The sequence below is a fragment of the Aulonocara sp. 'chitande type north' Nkhata Bay genome, linkage group LG6 (assembly GCF_057382095.1).
Source record: "Aulonocara sp. 'chitande type north' Nkhata Bay isolate Kocher_YH1m ecotype deep benthic linkage group LG6, A_spYH_male_GT1.1, whole genome shotgun sequence".
NCBI classification, from domain to species: domain Eukaryota; kingdom Metazoa; phylum Chordata; class Actinopteri; order Cichliformes; family Cichlidae; genus Aulonocara; species Aulonocara sp. 'chitande type north' Nkhata Bay.
Genome location: NC_141349.1, coordinates 44343625 through 44364797, shown reverse-complemented (window position 1 = coordinate 44364797; position 21173 = coordinate 44343625). Strand labels below are relative to the sequence as shown.

The 21173-nt window shown below is 49.6% G+C and overlaps 2 protein-coding genes across 3 annotated transcripts; both read left to right on the top strand.

Annotated features, from left to right (window-relative positions):
• The first annotated feature begins 426 nt into the window (after positions 1-426).
• Positions 427-11773, top strand: aftpha (aftiphilin a). Of its 2 annotated transcripts, XM_086297153.1 has the most exons (10): positions 427-610; positions 2277-3872; positions 6716-6882; positions 7012-7141; positions 7324-7380; positions 7991-8113; positions 8417-8477; positions 9313-9396; positions 9908-10031; positions 10658-11773. In XM_086297153.1, exons 2-10 carry the CDS (start codon positions 2313-2315, stop codon positions 10797-10799), a joined length of 2448 nt encoding a protein of 815 aa, XP_086153279.1. In that variant the 5' UTR covers positions 427-610; positions 2277-2312; the 3' UTR covers positions 10800-11773. The 2 variants fall into 2 exon arrangements, with proteins under 2 accessions (XP_086153279.1, XP_086153280.1); XM_086297154.1 differs by lacking the exon at positions 9313-9396.
• Positions 11774-13335: 1562 nt separating this feature from the next.
• Positions 13336-19545, top strand: LOC147328670 (ras-related protein Rab-1A). The gene is made up of 6 exons (XM_086297222.1): positions 13336-13536; positions 14851-14923; positions 15038-15133; positions 15207-15302; positions 16511-16642; positions 18598-19545. Exons 1-6 carry the CDS (start codon positions 13523-13525, stop codon positions 18793-18795), a joined length of 609 nt encoding a protein of 202 aa, XP_086153348.1. The 5' UTR covers positions 13336-13522; the 3' UTR covers positions 18796-19545.
• Positions 19546-21173: the final 1628 nt, after the last annotated feature.

Genomic DNA, 21173 nt, shown 5'->3' with positions numbered 1-21173 from the left:
AAATCACTGAGGAGGGACTTTAGAAAGGTGCATTCACACAACATATTGTTGTTCTGCAGGTGCTTCCTGTGTGGGTTCTCGCCCACAGTCCAAACAGTCAGTGGGGTCGGGTTAACAGGTGACTCTAAACTGACTAAAGGTGTGAATGTGAACTGGCCATCTGTCTGTCTCTCTCCGTCAGCTCTGCCACAGAGGTGCACCTGTCCAGGTGGACCTCCTCTTGCTCTGAGGCAGCTTGGACTTGTGCCCAGTCCGATTATTTTTCATATTTAGGTCTGCTCAGCGGAGTTTGTAACAGCGCTTTCCACTTAAAGAAATAAAGTTTGGATTTTAAAAAGTGCTGGGAGAGAGGCGTGGTTCAGGAATACTCGAGTACAAGCGGCCAACTGGTGTACATGAGTATGAGTACTCAGTTACATCCATCCACCTGTTCCACCTGGAAGTTTGTGGAGCAGCAGAACGCAGCGGTGCATGCTGGGTGATCGTGAGGCAGGGCAGCAGCAGCAGCCGGCGGACTCCACCTTCAGCACGGGCTTCACAGTCAGCCGTCCCGCTCCGACGACAGCCCGTGTGGAACCGAACCATGGACGCCAGCGGGCGGCCTCTGACGGTGAGCCCGGCTCTTTCCTTCGGAATGAGACAGTTGTTGTCACACGAAACGCTGAGCTAAGCTAAGCTAATGCTAGCTCAGCTGCTTCTTGGCTTGTTGTCGTTGGTGAAGCTAGCTGCGCAGTTAGCAGGAGCAGCTAACGTCAAACCGACTCGTTCCTGAAGGGTCCCCGGCCTGTGTTTATCTGTGTACCGCCGCTGTGTGCCAGCAGAGCCGCCCGGTAAAGTACCAGCATAGTAATCAAGCTGGCTTCAGCTTTCCACACAAGCTGACCGAGCTAGTCCCGCCGAGCTCGGGCTGCTATTAGCCGCCGAGCTGTCCTGCTAGCTTCCCTGTCGGGCTCGGGCTGGGCTCAGACAAGTCGGTTCTGCTCGGGACAAACTCTCAGCCCTCCGTCGTTTAGCCTGCTAAGCTACCTGGGAGTTTACTGAGCCTGCTACGTTAGCTTGTTAGCTGCACTTTAAGCGCTGACGTCAGATAGGTGAGACTGCTGGGGGGGGGGCTCACAGTGTCAGGTGTAGAACGACTGTCAGGAGGCTGAGCGCCTGTTGAAGGTGACCCCGCTGAGTGCGCAGGTAAACCCATCTTAAACATGTTTACCTGCCCTGACGTTAACACGTCACCGTTTGTGGGGTCTGAGGGGTTAAACGGCTCGCGCTCGCCTGACTGGTCTCTCAGGACTGCATACCTGAAGTCCAGCTCAGCTCTACCAAACACAGGTAGGCTCCGCCCACCGCCGGTCACAGCACAAACACAGGCCGTCCAGGCCAGCAGGTAACCCGAGAGGGACTTCCCCTGCAGAGCTGCAGGAAGGTACCTTCATCAGAAACTCAGGTGTTTCCTTACCTGGCTGGTTGTTTCAGTCCAAACTCAGTGAAATTTTAAAGAGCTGAGGTCTGTGCTCGCTTCAGATCAGGATTTGGAAACGTGATTCAAGCACACAAATACAGTTAATGAAAAGAAATAATGACATCACGCCCCCACACGCCAGGTGTCAGGGGTCACAGGGTCACAGGGCGAGAGAGAGAGCGCACAGCTGAAATCAGAAGTAAGACAGGAGACAGGTTACTTTAAAAATGGTGTTTGTTTTTATTTAGTGACAAACATTTTATTATCTTATACATTTGTGAAAGCTGTGTGTGTGATCAGAACTGTGATGTCAGCAGAATAAAGTCATATAGTTTCTGACATCATCATTTTTGTTAATCACATAAATAAATAAGATTATTAGTGATGAGTCAGAGTCCTGTTTAAAGCTCGGTGCTGAACATCAGGTTGATGCTCCGTGTTGTGAGAGGCGTTTGTGTCCACGCCTGTCGACTTCTATCGTGTTCATTCAAACAACACGCTTTCATGTTCACGCTGCAGTGATGATGTGATCCCGCAGCAGTGACATCAGAGCAGGAGGGCGGGGTTTCATTTCCTCATTTCTGTCGATGATGTGTTTGTGACGGTGTGTTTCGCCGTCGCTTTGACGCCGTCTGCACTCTCGGGGCTCGTATTACTCGATGAGCTGTGACTCGAGCCTCTCGTTGGAGATCATCGGTGTTGCTGAGAGGCGTGCTCGGCTCCTCGCCGCGTGGATGAAGCGCGCTACTGTTTTTTTACTTATTTTTGAATGTTTGTCCTGTGATTCGCTGCTCACGACGTTCTCTCGCTCTTTCAGGTATAGCCCGGAGGATTCTTCGATCACCGCAGAGTCATGGAGCCAGACGTGATCCGCATGTACTCCTCCTCTCCGCCACCCATGGAGGACGGCGCTGAGGAAGAGGACGATGAGTTCGGAGATTTTGGCACCTTCTCTGGCATCCCGAACAGCATCAGCTTCTCAGAGTTTGACACTCCGACCACTTTTAACCAGACGCAGGCTCTGACCGCCACTTCGCCGCCGGAGCTGATCAACAGCAGAGGGGTGGTGGGCTTCAGCCATGGCTCCACGAATGGCGCCCGCAGCCGCAGTGATGAGCTCTCAAAGGCGAACGGTGTCGTGCTGGCGAGTGCCTCAGAAAGAACTGAGATGAAAAAGGTCCTCGCCAGCTGTGTGGACTTGACTGCGAGCGACACCGCGGATTGTAACGGCGGCGAGGTGCTCACAAACGGGTTTGATGTTCAGGGAAGTCCTTCCTCCCAGAATTCTGTCCATGATCGCATAAAAGGAACGTCCCCCGAGGACACGGGCAGTGCCGGAGGCCCGGAGGACAACTTTGCAGACTTTGCTGCTTTTTCCGATGCTGACGGACGCCTCGACCAGACGGCGAGCTCGCACTGTCCACCGGGCGTCAGCCATAATGTAGAGCAGGGACTGACTTCAGAGGACGATGTCAGGGACACAAACAGAACTGAAAACGACGCATTCTGCTCAGAGTCTCTCTGCGTCCCCGCTGAGACGCCGGACCGGCGTGCTCACATGGATGCTGACTCTCGACAAAGGGATGTGGCCTTGGCGGCAGATTGTGGCGCCTCAGAGGCCGTTTGCACTGACAAACTGTTCGCCGTGAACAGGGCGGATGTAGCTGACAGCAACGGTTCTGTAGACGGCTGCGGTGAAAAGCAGCTCCTGCCCGACACAACCGGAGACAGCGAGGCGAGGCAATCGGATGAGAAGAGCTCCGGGAACGAGACGGAGACCGAAACGGAGACGTCGTTTGGCCGTCCACTGTCCACCGACGCTCTGGAGGAGTACGGCGACGTGAGCACCACGGGCTCGGTGCCCTCGCCCCCACTCCAGGGGGAATCCGCCACACCCGCTGACGACAGCCAGATGGCCGAAGACGGCGACGAAGACTTCGGGGACTTCGGAGACGCCGGCTCTTTCGGCGCTCAAGGCTTCGCAGACTTCGATCAGTTGGAGGTTCAGCACGATCCGGTCGGATTACAGAGTTCTGCTCTGGTGCAGGAAGCTGCGACCGCCAAGGACAACGCAGAAGAAGACGACGACTTTGGCGACTTCAACTCCCCCAAATTTAACTCGGGTGAAAACGAGGGGGAGGAGGGAGGAAAGTTTGCCGACTTCCCTGTGAGCAACAGTTTTGGGAATTTCAGCTCGGCCGGTGGCGGCGAGAGCGACGCCGGGTGGAGCGCCTTCGGGGAGCAGCAGCAGGAGGAGGAAGAGGGGGCTTCATGGGCGGCGTTCAGCGCTGAGACGAGCGTCTCACTTCCTGCAGATAGCAGAGGAGTGGAAGAGGAGAAGCAGGAGGAGGAGTGGCATGAGAGTAAAGCACCTGCGGTCGGCGAAGAACCCAGCAGCACTGACAGTCAGCCGGTAAGGGACACTGGGCACACTGGGAGGACTGGGACGTGATTCTGTTTCCCATGTTTAAAATGCAGAGATACTCCAGAAACCTGTGACATCACACTGATTCAGTTAGAGCAGGATTACACGTTTCCTGTCTTAAAGGTCATGATAACGATGTGCTGTCCACAACCCAAACAGGAAGTTAATGTGAAAGCTTTAAATCTGTTCCACTTCCTCTGCTCACACCCAGCTGACTCACACACTTCCGCTGTGCAGATGTGTCGTCCACACACACGACTCTGGGCTCGGAGTTCACCGAGTTAAACAAACCCGAGCATGAAGCGCTCAGACAGGCTGCAGACCCGCGGCGCTCCGTGTCGCTTCAGCACTTTCTGCTGTGGCTGGCAGGCGAACAACACAGTAGGAGGGGCCCGCAGACCGCCGCCACCACGTACTTTGTACACTGTATCCAGGATGTCTTCATCCAGGATCTGCAATATCTGTCAAATTTAAAAAATAGTTTGCAGCTGGAACTTTTTGGGTTAAGTTCTCCTTAAGAGGATCCGTGTGAGGCTTTAGCACCGCTGTCATTAGGTTCCTCCGGATGAAGGTAGAGCTGTTTCTAAACTCTGAGCATGCTCACTCACCTGCTCCTGTGGATGTGCACAGGTGAACTCAGACTGATGATGATGAAGGATGGCAGGTTTGGGTCAGGTGGGAAGGTCGGTCAACATCTCAAATCATGCGCCTGTAGGGACAGGAAGTGATAGGAATTTAGCGTTTCTGATTCCATCATCAATATCACTGATTGATTCCTCATTGGCTCCTGTTTGAGACTCGGCAGCGTATCAAAGACTTTCTGCTGTGGGTCACATGTTTGTGCATGTTGGAGGGATTTCCCTCAGTGTTGGCTCATTACTCAAAGAAATGTCATTAATTACTCAGAGTACTTCAAAGTAACTCAGTATTTTACTTCATTACTTCTGCATTTCTCCATAAAATGTCCTGAAACTCGTTGTGTCATAATAGGGCGGCTCGATTATGGCAAAAATGATAATCTCGATTATTTGACGATATTTATTTAACAATAACAACGTGTTGAATAATGACTTTAAAAAATAATATAAAACAGTGCAAATACTGATAACAGTGCAAATGTTTGCAGTATAAGAAATAAATGAAAAATGTAAACATCTATGTTTAGTGAGCTTTGCAGTGTTGCTCTGTGGTGCAGCTACGACACCGTAGCAAAGTTTACACACTGTGTCCACTTGATCCACGTCTGACTGAACCCATAATGTTTCCACACCACTCAAGTTTTTTACCTCTGTTCAACCAGCAGCAGTCACTCTCCTCTCCAAATAACTGCTCAGCTTTTTGAGCTTCCCTCAGGTCCTCTTAATTGTTGTGACACGTGTTCAAAACGCAGAGCGGTGCGCTCGATTTGCCACACGGAGCAGCGCGAGAGTAAAGCACGAGGGAGGGGCTAATAATCGGCTCAGTCATTTTTAATGATCGTTGAAAGCCCAGATCGTAATCGAGATTAAAATTCGATTAATTGAGCAGCCCTATGTCATCATCACAGTTTAACAACATGAGGTCACAGCCCCACACACCAACACGCTGCTCTGCGCTAAATCAAATCACCTTTATTGTCACATCACGTGTGCAGCTACACGGTACAGCACATGCGAGTGAAATTCTTGTGTGCGAGCTTCACAAGCGACAGAGGTGTGCAAAAAATACAATAACATAAAACAAGCAAAATATAAGGATGGTAATAAATATATGTACAATATAAGAGTGTATGCATTACTGGATGTGTGTACTAAATATGTTTTTCTACGTGTGTGTGTGTATTTTACATATTAAATAGAGTAAACAATAAATAAAATATACAGGTTGGTAGTTGCTAATGACACGCGTGATCGTTCTCTTAGTGTTTAGGTATGAACACAAAGCAAAGATGGAAACCAGCACGGTCGTCATGGTGATTCTACTGTAGAAACATGAACAGGTAGACTGTTGAAGTTCAGCTTTAACATCACTCTGGGCTCTCGGCTAGCTTAGCACTAGCATGCTGTCTGTGCAGGTGCTTGTGTTAGCAGCATAATGCGGTTGTTTCTTCATTATCTCGTCCTTTAGTCCAATAAAAATCAAAGTAGTGTCCACGTCCACGCAGACCGCCCCTATTTTCCTCCTCCGGCACACAAACTCAAATCAGCTGATTGAATTCCAAGGAACTGGAAGACTGGGGATTCCAGTCACGACGTGACAGCGGCTCGATAAGTTGGCCCAGAGTTTATCGACCCCTCTGTGAGTTAAACAGCAGCAAAGTGATCAAAGTGATCAAAGTTTAATATTAGAAACATGTAAAGTCAGTAAACACAACACAGACTGAAAGCTAGGGATGGGTATCGTTTAGGTTTTATCCGATACCGGTGCCAAACCGGTACTTTTGACACGGTGCTTAAACGGTCTGGTTACTGCCGTTTATGACAGAACCGGTGCCATGATACCGGTGCCCATCCCTACTGAAAGCAGCGAGAAGTGTCTGCAGGGAAGTCATTCAGACTGTCAGTTTATCAGCACAGACAGATGTTTATTGTCCATTTCTGAGGGACTTAAATCCACAGCAGCCGTTACATAATAACAACGAAACCATTAAAAACCTGCAAACTGGTATGACAGTGTGAATAAGGCCAGTCTCACTGTGGGCTCGTACAGCACGAAGTTAAAGCAGATATGAACCAGCAGCTCTGCCCTTTGGACTCTTTGCACCATCACCTTCACCTGAGGGTGAAGCGCCCCTTTAACTGTAGTCAGGCCCAGACTGTGAAGTTGAGTCTGACGCTGCCATCTCTCTGCAGGCATCGCTGTTCAGCCGTGTGGAGAAGCTGTTCCAGGTGAGCTTCCCTCAGAGCGCCACCCGACTGCTGGAGGACCAGGTGGTGTCCCTGAAGGCTGTCCTGGAGCCTCCTGAGGACAGACGCCCCGGAGCTGAGGAGGGGGAGGAGAAGAAATCGTCATGCAAGAGGTGAGGGTCTCCTCAGCGAACCTCCTGGTTATGAGTGATCCATAGGTGTTTCCGTACCCGCTCCATTAAGAGCTGCTCCCACTCATGAACCCTGTTTTTGACTCCGCTGCGTCTGATTGGCTGCCACAGGTCCATGTACGGTGGCGTGTGGACGCAGCTTCAGGACATCCACGAGGCGTTCGGCCTCAGATACCAGTGGGGCGGCTCCCACTGCAACAAAGCACTGCTCTGCTGCCTCGGCATCGACACCAGAAACATCGTGAGTACACGCTGCTCCCCTCTGAATGCGTCGTCTCCTAGCCCCGCCCAGATACTCTTCAACATAGACTGTAGATAAAAGATGGTTCCTGGTCATTTGTTGGTATGACTAAAGGCGTTCCTGCTGAGGCGGCAGCTGCGCTCGAGGTTTGAATCCTAATCGGTCTGATTTCCATGTTTCAGCTGTTCACAGGACAGAAGAAGCAGCCGGTCATCGTGCCCATGTACGCCGCCGGCCTGGTGAGTGCATCCAACAGACTCTATTTACAGCGACATAAAGTCAGGTTTACTCATGCAGCACGTTTAAGATGTTACTAACAGCTAAATTAAAGCCGCAGGTAAATAAAGATGAGCGCTCAGCTCCACAGTGACTGTGAAGGATCAGCTGTTGATCAGCTGATGTAAGCAGGGGAGGGAGGGGGACAGAAAACTGCTTCCTGCTTGATTTCAGGACAAGATGAAGATCTTTAAGTTTTGGGAACTTGAGAACAGGAACAGTGGTGATACAGACAGTTTCATTACGGCAGGAACATCAGTTATTCTCATTTCTAGCTGTGAAACGCTGACAGGTACGTGCGTTTGGGAACTTCAGATGTGACGCAGGATGAAGTTGATACCTTGACCTAAAAGTCAGAGGTCAAGTTTTCTGAAAATCTCGTGACTGCAGTAAATGAAACATCACAGACTTTCACATTTGTACCATCCATGCATCTACGAGGAGGCCGCCAGGCAGCGCTGCAGGCTGTTTAAACGCGTTTGTCATTTGAGGTGTGTGTGTGTGTGTGTGTGTGTGTGTGTGTGTGTGTGTGTGTGTGTGTGTGTGTGTGTGTGTGTGTGTGTGTGTGTGTAGGGGATGCTGGAGCCAACCAAAGAGCCCGTGAAGCCCGTCTCTGCTGCAGAGATGATCGCCTCAATCGCGCAGGCGCCGCCGCTGGTACCTGAGAAAAGCTCCTGTCCTACAGACTCGGTCCAGGTGAGACGGGGAGGCGGGCCGACAGGTGACCTCCGAGCAGGATTCAAATACAATGTGATTGGCTGATAGTGAGAAACGCTGACTGCCACAGTTTGAATCTTTGTTTTTGACTTTTTGACGTCGTTTCCTCCAAGCGATGACAGGTGAAGTCCTCGCCGTCACGAGGGCGAACAACAGCTGTGACATATGTAACATGAGGAATTAACCCTGACACCATTCCCACGTGTGGGCGTGTCCTTGTGTTTAAACATGATTCTCACACACACCTGGTACATGACTGACCTGCTGCCTCTCCTCCTGCAGGAGGCGCTCCCACCCGTCCAGTTCGACTGGAGCAGCAGTGGCCTTACCAACCCGCTTGATGGTAGGTGACCCCGCTGCCTCTGCCGCACTGACTCCTCCTCCTCCCGCTCACAGCTCTTCTCTTCTTCCACTTCCTCTATTTATTGTAGTGTTTCCTGTTAGCTGCTTCAGTTTGTACTTCACAGCCAATCACACACCAGGAGGCGATCTGTGTATAAAACAACCATCAGTCACTTCCTGTTTCCTGACTGAGTCGCTGTGGCCCACAGTCACAGATGTCAGAGGGCGCCCAATGATGCCATGTCTTTGTTGGTGAACCGTCCCCTCACTCTTATTTTGAAAGTTCATTCGCTTCCTTGCGTCAGCCATCAGTGACGCTCGCTGAAGTCTGAAAACTCCATAAGAGGCTGACTGCGGCGCCGTGCTGCTGTGTCATGTGTTCATAACGTGTGGTCTACCAGTGTGTGCTGCGTCATCGCTCTGCGGGGGCGGTGTGCCACCTGACCTGCACGTATGTGTTCAGGTCACCTCGTAGGGTTCCAGAGCGGTTTGCAGTCCCTGAAGCATCAGTAACTCAGCAGGCTGGAGCTGCTGTGGTTTCAGAGGAAAACTGAAGGCTCCGCCTCCCATTCTAATTTTAAATACTTTAGGACCAACAAGCCTGCAGTGTGAGAGCGAAGTGCTCTGATTGGATAACACGGTCCTAAATGCTCCTCCCACCTGCTACAGTCCAAACGTCGTGGGCTTCAGTGAAGCGGTGCACTGAGCATGTGCAGACTGTGAGAACTCTGCTGCATGTGGAAACGATCGTCTCCGGTTTCTCTCACTGACTCTGCTGCATGTGTCTCTCTCTCTCTCTGACTGTGTGCGTTAACCTCGCTCGCCCGGCTCTGCAGCCAGCGGAGGCTCGTCTCTCTTAAACCTGGACTTCTTTGGTCCTGTGGAGGACTCAGGCTCCAGCAGCTCACCCTCCATCCCAGGTCAGCTCCAGCATCCTCCTCCTTTGAATTAACCTCCATCTGCTCCTCTCACTCACCGCACTCTCGTGCTTCCTGACCGGGTCACATGACCATCCCGAGGTTTGATCCTGGTGCTAATTTTAATGTCATTTTAGTCACGTGACTGCTTCCCAGCTCAGATTTTTAAAATCATGAATGATGTCCTGACTGATGCTGGTGTGTGGGGTGGTCGGCACAGGAAGGTCGGTATGAGGTCATGTGACTGTCCCGCAGGCAGCAGAAAGCGAGGCGGGTCCGCCGGGTGCTCACCATTTAAGCACACGCTGATCTCAGAACGGATCGCTGCGGCGGACACGCCTCACAGCTGCTCCAGTCCTTCAGTTTCTCTTTTAATCACGCCAAGCACAACCGTTTTTGTGCAGGTGCGAACCTCCGAGGAGGAAGCTCCCGGCTCGCCTCCTCCGAGTTTCTCACTGTTGGATTGTTGGTGAAGTTTAAGCTCCGCCTCCCTGATCTTTCTTCTGCATTTCAGGCGTCGACCCCGAGCTATTCGAACTGACCACCGCCAAGCTGGACTCGGGCAGCTCCGGGAGCCGCATGGCCGACGCCTTCGCCCGCCTGATGTCCACCGTGGAGAAGACCAGCACCTCCACCAGGTCAGAGGTCAAAGCGCTTCTGGTTTGTCCCCAATTTCCTGTGAAAGCATGAAATCAGGATCGGCTGCAGGTGGAACTCCTGAGGAATGACCTCACAGCTGACGCTCAACTATGATTGGCTATGGCTAAATATAAGTGGAATAACAATTTAAAGTACTGTGGTGAATTTTGGCGTGAATCTGTGAACGCTCCGGTGTGGATCCACATTCAGCAGACGTCCCTCAGGCCTGTGTGTGCGTGCGTGTGCGCGCACGCGCGTGTGTGTGTGTGCACGTGCGTGCGTGCGTGTGTGTGTGTGTGTGTGTGCGTGCGTGTGTGTGTGTGTGTGTGTGTGCACGTGTGTGCGTGTGTGTGTGTGTGCACGTGCGCGCACGCGCGTGTGTGTGTGTGTGCACGTGCGTGCGTGCGTGTGTGTGTGTGTGCACGTGTGCGCACGCGTGTGTGTGCACGTGCGTGCGTGCGTGTGTGCGTGCGTACGCTGCTGTGTGTCAGACATGCAGGTCATTCACACTCAGCTGATCTGGGTGCAGTTTGTAACAGTTTGTGTCAGTGGCACACTGATGATGTCATCAACTACAAATGTTATGTTCATGCGTTTAAAAAACTGGTCACTTCCTGTTTGGCAGGAAGCCGAGGAAAGATGAGAATCTGAGCGAGGAGGCGGCCAAAGTGATTGCGGCACTGCCCGACCTGTCCTTCATGCAGGCCAAGGTGCTGATGTTTCCCGCCACGCTGACGCCGCTCGGGTCACACGCCACGCCAGACTGAAGCCCCGGCCACGCCTCCAGACATCACCTGCTCACTCTGCTGGCCCCGCCCATTTTATCAAGCTCTTGTTTTTTTTAATTAAGTTAGCTTTTTGTTGATTTTCAGTTATTTCTCTGGATAAAGTGAAGCTTTTCTCATTATTTGGTGGGGCACGGCGTGGAGGAGGGGCAGCACGTGGTAAAGCTGACAGGAAGTGGGATTTGTGCGTTCAGGCCGTGTCGGGTGTGTGTGTGTGTTGTTGTCGTGTGTGTAAATAATCAGGGATTCAATGTTTTTGTTTTTTTTTTGTTTTTAAATGGGCTCCTTGATTCCTGCTGATTTTACACGTGTGGGGGCGGAGCTTGAAGGAAGCTGAATCAAACTGAAGTGGAAGTTTCTGTGAATTCATACATTTATATACGTATATATAAAATCTGAATCTATTTATGGACTTGAAACCACACTGCCTGCAGAATCCCGCCGAGTGTTTCGTCCCCTCGTCTTCGTTCGTCCTTCAGTTTTAATCTGTTTGTTTTTTTCCGTGAAGCTTTTTAAAATAATCCTGTACACCCTCGCTCGTCTGTTTTTGTTCTTCACGCCGGCGCGTCTGCCATCAGACGTTCCGGTTGTTACTTTGTTTAAAAACGGGACGATCGGTTTCGAGCGTCGGCGAGCTGAAGGCCACTCGCATCGAAGGGGAACGAAGGGACCAACGGCTGCTTCCATCGGTCTGTTTTCTGTTGCTCATACTACTGTCGGCCGAGCCTGGAGGATTTTGCACATTGTAAAGATGAAATGGATGTAATCATAGTTCACTGTGGCTTTAGACTGTGTGCAGTTAAACTATGGACTGTAAATGTACGGGGAGTTCCTATGGGACACGGAATCAGTGGGAGAGCCTGTGGGAGGTTATCATGCATGCCCAGGTTCTTTCAGACCACTGTGTAAATTTGACTTTTAGTGTACACAACAAATTAAACTAATTTAAGAGAAAAGCTGCTGCCTCGCCTCCTTTGTGCTCCTCCTCTGTTTGTTTGGTGTGAAGTTGCTGTTTAAGGGTTCAGCTCGGGGCAGATCCAGAGGCACAAAAGCAGCTGATTTATTCAACTTCTCAATTCAGTTTCATTTATAGATGTCAAATCACAACAACAGTCTCCTCAAGGTGCTCAATGCTGTAAGGTAAAGAAAATGATGCAGAGAAGAAACCAACAATTATATGATCCCGTCTGTCTCCTGAATCCAAACTGGAAGCTGGTTCCACAGAAGAGGGGCCTGAAAACTGAAGGCTCTCCCTCCCATTCTACTTTTAAATACTCTAGGAACAACAAGTAGGCCTGCAGAGCGAGAGCGAAGTGCTCTAATAGGGTGATATGGTGCTACAAGGTCATTAAGATAAGATGGGGCCTGATTATTTAAGAGCTTGTATATGAGGAGCAGGATTTTGAATTCTGGATTTAACAGGAAGCCAAAACAGGAGAAATCTGCTCTCTCTTTCTAGTCCCTGTCAGGACTCTTGCTGCAGCATTTTGGATCAGCTGAAGGCTTTCAGGGAGTTTTTAGGACATCCTGATAATAATGAAGAAAGAACTCGGCAGGCCTACTGAACATGCCAGTCTCTGCTCTACATATGAGGACACTGATTTTAAATTATCAGTGACATTAATGACGTTTTACTTTGACTCTCAGTTCCCGTGTGACACAAAGCAGTTATGCATCTGTGTGTGCGTGATGACCAAAGAGTTTGAGATTATGAGGTGCGGCCAGCAATGCACTCAGGGAGGTAGGTGCTGTCAGCACGTCCAGTCAGCATCAGCACTGGATCTTTATTCTTCTCTCAAAGAGGAACTCTTTCACACATGCTCAGAAGATTCGGGTTCTGTTTGGCTCTACCTTCACATGTGAACAAACATTGTCAGTGATCGAGTTTAACAACACACAGTCTCTCAGTGACAGTGAAGCTGACTTTAATGCACTTTTTCAGGATTTCTCTCACTGAACAAGAAAAAGAACAGAAACACTTCAGTTCAAGTTAAAAGTCTCTGAAATTTTGCGAATTTTATTTTGTTTTGAGAAATGGTAATTACATAGTTGTAAAGTGTCAGTGTCACTATCCAGCAGCACTTTAACAGATTAAAAGAATATTGAGCAGAACTGAGTTCAGCTTTTTACTGTGTCTCTCCACATCAGCCCCGTCTAATGTGGCCCCCTGGGAACATTAAGTTGGTCATCCTGATACAGACAAACATAATCTAAATGAACTGATAACTAACAAGAAATGTACATCTTTACAGAGTTCTTCACTCAGACGGAAACTACACCCAAAATCCTCATGCTTGTCTCGCCACTCATCACCAGGGCTGGGTCGTCTAAAGAACGAATGTATCACACATCAACACAGCAACGTATACCTGGCAAAAACTGCCAATAAAATATAATAGCGCACGTTAAAAATATATGTATACGTTTTAAGTATAACACGTCATCTTGTTTGTGTGTCTTGACGACGTGTAAACGCCCATCTTCACAGAACTACATTACTCATGATTCCAATCTGCGGCGTTTCCGGGTAGGTAGTGAGACAGCCATATTTGATTCGATTATGCTGTTCTGGCTGCGACGGGCAGTTTAGCCACTCCATCAGAAAAAACGGTGTTTTTTCTTCACTGCGAGGCCAGTTACAGATTAATCCGCGACGACCTGCAGCTGAATCCACCGCAGTGACGGTTCTGAGCCTGTAGTCAACGATGAATCCTGAATAGTAAGTGTCAGTTTGATGTCGGCTGTGACCGTTCCGGCGGAGTTGGAAGATTAGCCGAGGAGCTATGCTAAGCTAAGCTAATGAAAGCGCAAGCTAGCCGGGCGGACTGAAGATGACCGTCCACTGCTTTGTCTCTCAGTTCCGTTAACGGGCTGTGAACGCAGCGTAGACCGAGTGACAGCGCTCAGATATAACACCAAAGAGCCGCCTAATGGCACGGTTGTCCGGGCTCCGTGCGCCTGAACCGGCGGATTTTTCGATTTCGCTAACAGTTTGTCAGAGACGCTAGCCACTAGCATGCTAACAGCAGCTACGTAGCTTAACGGTCAGGGTGTGTTATTGACCCACAGGCTCGGCTCACTCGGTTCGATTCCAGTGTCAGGCCCGGGGTTCGGGTTTCAGCTCCGTCAGTGAACCCGAACCGGGCTGGGTGTGACGTATGCGCCGCAAACGGGAAGTCTGCCCGTTATTGGGTAATATGTTGTTACTTCATTGCAGTTGACACCAACGAACAGCTGATCCATCAGATAATCGATTAACCAATCGGGCGTTTAGCCCCCACGGTGTACTTTAACCAGAATCCACAGTACTTTGATCGTTTAGTCAAGTCAAAGGGCTGCTGAACATTATCACACATTAAGATACACAAAGCCTGTTTACTTAAAGTATGAACAGGAGTTTCAGCGTTCCTGCTGTGTTCATGTGTGTGTGAGGTACAGGACACACACACAGAGGCTTCGTTCATCCTGTGTTACTGCAGCTGAAACATCATCATTGTCGCTTCTGTGTATATATACAGCTTATAACTTAATAACAGACTTCTGCTGTCAGCATATCAAATATTTGAGTAACAAATAAAGTCAAAACAGAACAATTAAATATTCTGTGTTATAGCAGGTAATGTAGTAATAATGGGAGATTATTAACAGAATAATATGAGTATTAATGTTGATGACTGATTATGATGTCACTCCTTGTTTTTAATCAAAGTCAACATCTGACTCGTTATCGTTAATTGAACAAAGTCTGTTCAGACACGTTCTTCCAAACTGTGTCACTAAAGTGTCTGCAGGTAAAAACACCTGTTAGTCCCAAGGAACACCTTATCTTTCCTCAAGTGCTTTCCTGTGTGTGTGTGTGTGTGTGTGTGTGTGTGTGTGTGAAGCCCCGCCCACAGTAAAAGTCCAGCACGGAAGCAGCTGTGTGTTGTTGGACTTGTTTTCTTTAAAGGAGCATGCACACCAAACACACACTCATAAAGACCGGCAGCAGTGTGACGCGTGTGTGTAATGATGATGTTTTCTGTCTTCACAGTGACTATTTATTCAAACTGCTCCTGATCGGGGACTCTGGGGTTGGAAAGTCGTGTCTCCTGCTCCGGTTTGCAGTGAGTGTTTCTGACACAATGTTGTCATGGTAAACTGCATTTTGTAGCACAGATTCACCTGTGTGTGTGTGTGTGTGTGTGTGTGTGTGTGTGTGTGTGTGTGTGTGAGAGCAGGATGACACGTACACAGAGAGCTACATCAGCACCATTGGCGTGGATTTCAAGATCAGGACTATCGAGCTGGACGGGAAGACCATAAAGCTGCAGATTGTAAGCACACGATTGGTCACACGCGGTGATGATGTCACTCTGCTCTGACTGACGCTCTGCTTTTCCTCCTCAGTGGGACACGGCGGGTCAGGAGCGCTTTCGCACCATCACGTCCAGTTACTACAGAGGAGCTCACGGCATCATTGTGGTTTACGATGTGACGGACCAGGTGAGTGCCGACGGCGCTCAAAGCGTGACGTGTGTGGTGTGCAGCAGGGCTCAACGTGGCTGATGACCTGGGACAGCTGCTCACGGTGTCGGTACCTGACAGCAGCCCTAAAACTCAGCATGCACTCACTCACTTTAAAGCTTGTTATGTTTTCTGATACACGGTTATAAGATCTACATATTAATCTGTGGCAGTCAGCACCGCCGCCTCACAACAGGAAGGCTCCAGCTGGTGCTTCCTGCGTGGATTCTGTGTTTGTTCTCCGGCTCCCTCCCGCAGTCCAAACACATGATAAAAACAGTCTGAAGGCTCGGTGGTAATAACAGAAGCTCAACTAGCGGCGCTGATGAAGGAAATACAAACAGTTCGATTCTGACCCGTAACATCTGCTCAGATGCAGGAAGTGCTCATCAGCAGCATGTTTTCCATAAGCTGCTGATGGTTTCAGCGACAGAGACGTCTGTGAGTCTCCAACAGGTCCAGTCAGTCATTGATGAGCAGGGTGGGGGGGGGCACCCTGAACGAGGGATGAGCTGCTTCTCACATGTCCAGCTTACCAAAATAAAAGCCTTGTTCAGAAGCTAACTGAGGGCCAGGATCTAGATGTTTTATGTCGTTTTTGCACTTCCTGCTCACTTGTCTTGATATTGATTATTTTTGTTAATTTCATCTGTTCCGTAGTGGAAAATGGCCAGTGCTCTTATTTTGAAAGTTCAGTCTTCAGACCCTTCCCATCTCGTGTTCATTGGCCAGTAGATGTTCAGCTTCGCTCGCTGCTCAAACACAGCGACTGAAGAGCAGCGAGAAAACCGGCCGGACAAGTTCAGACACACAATGCAGCCTGACACAGGAACACGCCCTGCAGCAGCCTCGCTGAGCGAGCAGCCGACCTGACGTGTTTCTGTTCTGTTGGACGGCTCCCATCATGCGGGACAGACCCAATGTTAAACTTGCTGTTTAATGTCAGACACACAGATTCACAAAGGTGTGCAGGGAGGAGGAGGATTGGTTCCTGCCTGCACCGTATGTACAGGAGCATGCACGCACTCTGAACACACGCAGGAAGTGAGGTGGGGTCAGGGAGGGGCTGTCTGTTGGGTATTTGGCATAATTGTGTATGAAACTGTGAAATGAGTGGAGTAAACACCGCCCCCTGCAGGCGGCTGTCGGCAGTGTGAAAAGCTCTGTGTTCACGTCTCTGTCCTCAGGAGTCCTTCAACAACGTCAAACAGTGGCTACAGGAGATCGACCGCTACGCCAGCGAGAACGTCAACAAGCTGCTAGTAGGCAACAAGTGTGACCTCACAACGAAGAAGGTCGTGGACTACACCACAGCTAAGGTAAGAGGTCACAGTCTTCCATCAGTGGGCGACAGAAGCACTCGGCGTCCGTAGGTCAGTTAGGATAGAAGGGACTGTTCTGGGGTCAGCCATCAGCACGCTGTCGCCACGTGTCAGGAAGTAGAAAACATGAGTAAGTGGATGCAGATGCAGAGTCAGCACAAGAGGAGGAAGCTGCTGCGCTGACACTCGCTGTGCCATCAGGCCTGTGCTGAGAGTTCCTCCACCTTTGACCTCTGATAATGAAGATTATGGAGTTATATTTATGTCAAAGGCGGCGCGTGACGGAGAAAAAACACGGATCCTCCTCCTTGCAGTTACACTCCACACACGTGACACACGTCAGCCCCTGGGTAAACCCGGCCGTTTGTCACTACTTTGGATTTGACCTCTTTGACCTCCACATTTCACCTTGTTTGTTGTCACCGTTTTCAGCACAAACGGTTCCTTTGGACACACGGAGTCAGCACAACTGATCTAAGGTCAGGCTGGAAACATCAAATCAGAGCAGAAAAAAGTTATATTTTACTGTAACAACCACAAACATTAACGAATCATTTTCATAACTTGAAGTACAAATAGAAATTGTACATTTTAAAACCCATACACACGTTTTGTAAACAACAGTTTGTTGCTATTTACTTAAAACTGCAGCCGAGGCGTTTTTCCAAACTATTTACAGAACAATCAGCTGTTCTGCATCAAAGTCACACAAATGATTTTTAATTTTTACTTTCTGTCCGTTGTAAGATAAAGGAGAACGTCACAGCCTGATACCTGCAGGCCTGAGGGTGACATTCAGCATTGTTCTGACACACAACAGAACCACACACTCCAAACACGCCAAATCGCTCACATCTTAAAACTCTCTTTCGCTCGCTCCTTCTCGCCGCTGTCACTCTTAAAACTTCCCAGTCTTCCTAAACAACCAAGCGCCATGTTGCCATATCATTGATTTAAATTGGTTTTTATTTTTCCACAAATAGGAAAGCGTGGAGTTGTTTGGCTTTTGCTTTTGCTTGAAAGCAGCGAGCGCTCTCGACCGCCGTCCTTAGAAGACGCTGTTTTTACCGTTTCTTCCCTCCGCAAACACGACGATGGTGTTGGAAATGCTGAGCTGGCAGCAGATCACTTACTCCAGGAACCAGACGATTCATCTGTTTTTTGATTGGCACAGAAACAGTATCAAGTATAGCTTTGGTCCAAACAGACAGACAACAGCACGTACGCGCTTCAGACGGCGCCTGCACCTGTACACGGCTCTGCAGCATGAGAGCGACCCACTTCAGCTCTCGGTGGTCCCACTCGTGGCTGCTGAGCTCTACACCTGTGACTCATGAATCTGTGTCTGATGAATTGAACTGTTTGCGGGTTTTGCGACTTCCTGAGAACGCGTCAGTTTAAAATGTATCTATGAAGCGCCTTGAGGCGACTTTTGTTGTGATTTGGCGCTATATAAATAAAATTGAATTGAATTGAATTGAATTAAAAGCCGCAGTAACCCGTGTTCCAGCTGTGCGACGGGCAAATGGGGTCTGAGGGGACTGAGTCACTGCGGGAGCCTCTGCTGGACGTCAGAGGAACTGCAGCTGTTTTTCAAATCAAATCACTTTTATTGTCACATCACATGTGCAGGTACATTGGTACAGCACATGTGAGGGAAATTCTTGTGTGCGAGCTTCACAAGCAACAGAGTTGTGCAAAATACAAGAATGGCTACATCTGAAACTAATAAATATATGTACAATATATAATAGTATATGCATTTCTGGATGTGTATACTAAATATTTTTCTGTGTGTGTGTGTGTGTGTGTGTGTGTGTGTGTGTGTGTGTGTGTGTGTGTGTGTGTGTGTGTGTACACATATTTTACAAATAAACAATAAATAAAATATATAAAAATATGTGTTTGATGTGAAGCGATCCACTCACAGTGTGCCCCTCCTCCCTCTGTAGGAGTTTGCAGATAACCTGGGGATCCCCTTCTTGGAGACGAGCGCCAAGAGCGCCACCAACGTGGAGCAGGCCTTCATGACCATGGCGGCTGAGATCAAGAAGCGGATGGGCCCGGGCGCCACGGCCGGCGCCGCCGAGAAGTCCAACGTCAAGATCCAGAGCAAGCCAGTCAACACCTCGTCTGGGGGCTGCTGCTGAGGCCCGAAACCGCCACACGCCGAACCCGCCCCTCCCCCGAGTCTCAATGTAACCATGGCAACCACAGAGTGTGAGAGAGAGAGAGAGAATGAGACAGCACGAGTGAGAGAGAGACTGAGTGGTTTGTAATTGTGTGTGCAGCTCCACCAGGCCCCACCCCTTTGTCAAAGACCCCGCCCTCGCCCCCACCCACACCGGGCTTTCTTCTAATTTCCTAAAAGTAAAGCAACGTGTCCCATTTTTAACAGTGAAGCCCCGCCCCCGTCTCCTCTCACAGCTCGAGTTATTCGGCCCGCCCAGTGAAGCACATGCTTAAACCAGCATCATGCATGCCCCGCCCCCGCCCCGCCCCCACTGATCCAACTTCACAGGGCCGCCCTGAAAATGCCGTGCCTTCAGGCCGCAGACCCTCGTCACATTCTTGCCTTCGGCGCTCTCGTGTTGTTGGCTGAGAACTCCACCCCCCCCCCCCTAACATTCCTGTACGCGCCCATAAGCATGTGCTGCATCTGGACGGGTTCCTTCGCCCATGTTTCTCCACCTACAGCACAACCACGCCCGGAGAAGAGCCCTGCTGAAGAAGAAGCTCCAAACTGTACATATTTATACATACATGTATGATCTGCAGAGTAGAGCAGCGGCGGCGACGCGCTGCACGTAGAAATCTCAGCACGTGATTTGTGGCTGCGGACGTGACGTTTTTGTGGCACAAATTCAAATATTAAACCATGAAGGAGATCTTTGATAACTGCTCGTGCTCCTGCTGTCTTTCTTTACTTCCTGTCAGACCTCACACCTGGGCACGCCCAGCGCTCACTTTATTAGGCTTCAGGCCGCTTAAACTAAACCAGAAACAAATGAAGGTAAAACCACCTTAATGTCATTCAACGTTGTCATGGTAACTGGTGCTGCACATGTGACCTGCACTGGAGCAGGCTAGAGGGCAGCACCTGGTTACCAATCAGATCTCAAGAAGCTTCCTGTGCGAGCAGACGGAGGGTCTGAAGTTAGCTCGAGTGTCAGAAACCACACGTACGTATCGTACGCAGGCTCCCGCGACCCTCAGTGTTACACTACACAACATAAATGTCGCACATAAACTACAGTTTTTATTAAAGGGTCATAAACAGGAAGTTCCTGTCGAAATAAAGTGTCACACGTAATGCTTTAACAATGCTTCCTGTTCATAAAATGTCTGGCAAGACGTACCTCAGGCCCTGCACGAGGGCAGAGACGGGAGCAGGCACCACAGGCTGAACCTGGTCTGCTGGTCCTGTGGGTACAGCCGTGCACACCGCTCGCAGAGTCAGAAGAACATCCGGCAAACCTCAGCGTGCCATCACTGAGCGAGGCGACAGCGCCTCCAACAGGACGGGCGCTCGATGCCCCAAACCTCTGCTACAGAGGAGTCTGCGTGTACGAACACTGGGGGACGAGAGGAGGAGCACATCCAGGTGCTGCTGCAGGTTCCCTCCAAATCCGTACGTCCCCACAGCCAAACGGCTGCAAGACGGTGAAAACATTTAAGTTGCAGCAAAGTAAAAACTCTTTCTGCTTTTTAAGTTTTTCTTAAAGATGGAATAGAAAGTAATCTTCCTCCACAAAGACCTTAAACTCTGAGCTCTAAAGGCTTCTGTGGCACTCTCAGACCTCCGTACCTCAGCTCTGTCCTGTTCCTGGTCTTTATTACACTCTAGTTGAAGGTTTTGAATTTTGTGTCACTTCCTGTCTCTGATTATTTCAAACACAAAAAATGCAAAATCCATAAAAAGATGAAGACAGGACAACCAGGACCAGGTGATCCAGGTGAGCGCTCAGCCTCCAGTGATGATCCTGAGCTGATAACCAATCACTGATCAGTCCTCGTATATCGTCGACTGGATGATTAGAAACGATCAGCTGTGATTTCAGAGATTTTAAAAAGTTCTGCCCACTCTGAGGGTCAGTCAGCTGGTGCAGGTGCAGCAGGAGGGGAGGAGTCAGAGAGCAGGTGGGGTTACCATGGTAACCGAGTTCCCTCAGCTGAGGACGAACAAACTTTTACACAAACCTGGCTTCTGTAAAGAAAAAACTAAAAGGATTTTTGGATAAACTACAAATATTCTTGAATGTTCAGTCTTAGAGCTGTTGACACTTCTGCGGGGTTGGCAACAGTACAGACGTCCTGCACAGCAGCCTTTAAATAACCGTTACTCTGCCTCAGTTTGTTTATCCGCAGCTTTATGAACAAACATAATGTGACACGTACAGATTTCACAACAACTTCCACGTGAGCTTTAAATGAGCGTCCTTCCTTTAACTCTAAGCTCTCCTCTTCCTCTCCTCTCCTCTCTCATGTTTGTCCATCTCTGAGTGAACTTTGCTCTGTCTGGTCTCTC

Coding starts and splice junctions, on each gene's coding strand:
- aftpha (XM_086297153.1), top strand. CDS start 2,313: ATGGAGCCAGACGTGATCCGCATGTACTCCTCCTCTCCGCCACCCATG. Junction 7,381..7,990: donor CCATGTACGCCGCCGGCCTG/GTGAGTGCATCC, acceptor GTGTGTGTGTAG/GGGATGCTGGAGCCAACCAA. Junction 8,114..8,416: donor GTCCTACAGACTCGGTCCAG/GTGAGACGGGGA, acceptor CTCCTCCTGCAG/GAGGCGCTCCCACCCGTCCA.
- LOC147328670 (XM_086297222.1), top strand. Junction 14,924..15,037: donor GTCTCCTGCTCCGGTTTGCA/GTGAGTGTTTCT, acceptor GTGTGAGAGCAG/GATGACACGTACACAGAGAG. Junction 16,643..18,597: donor TGGACTACACCACAGCTAAG/GTAAGAGGTCAC, acceptor CTCCCTCTGTAG/GAGTTTGCAGATAACCTGGG.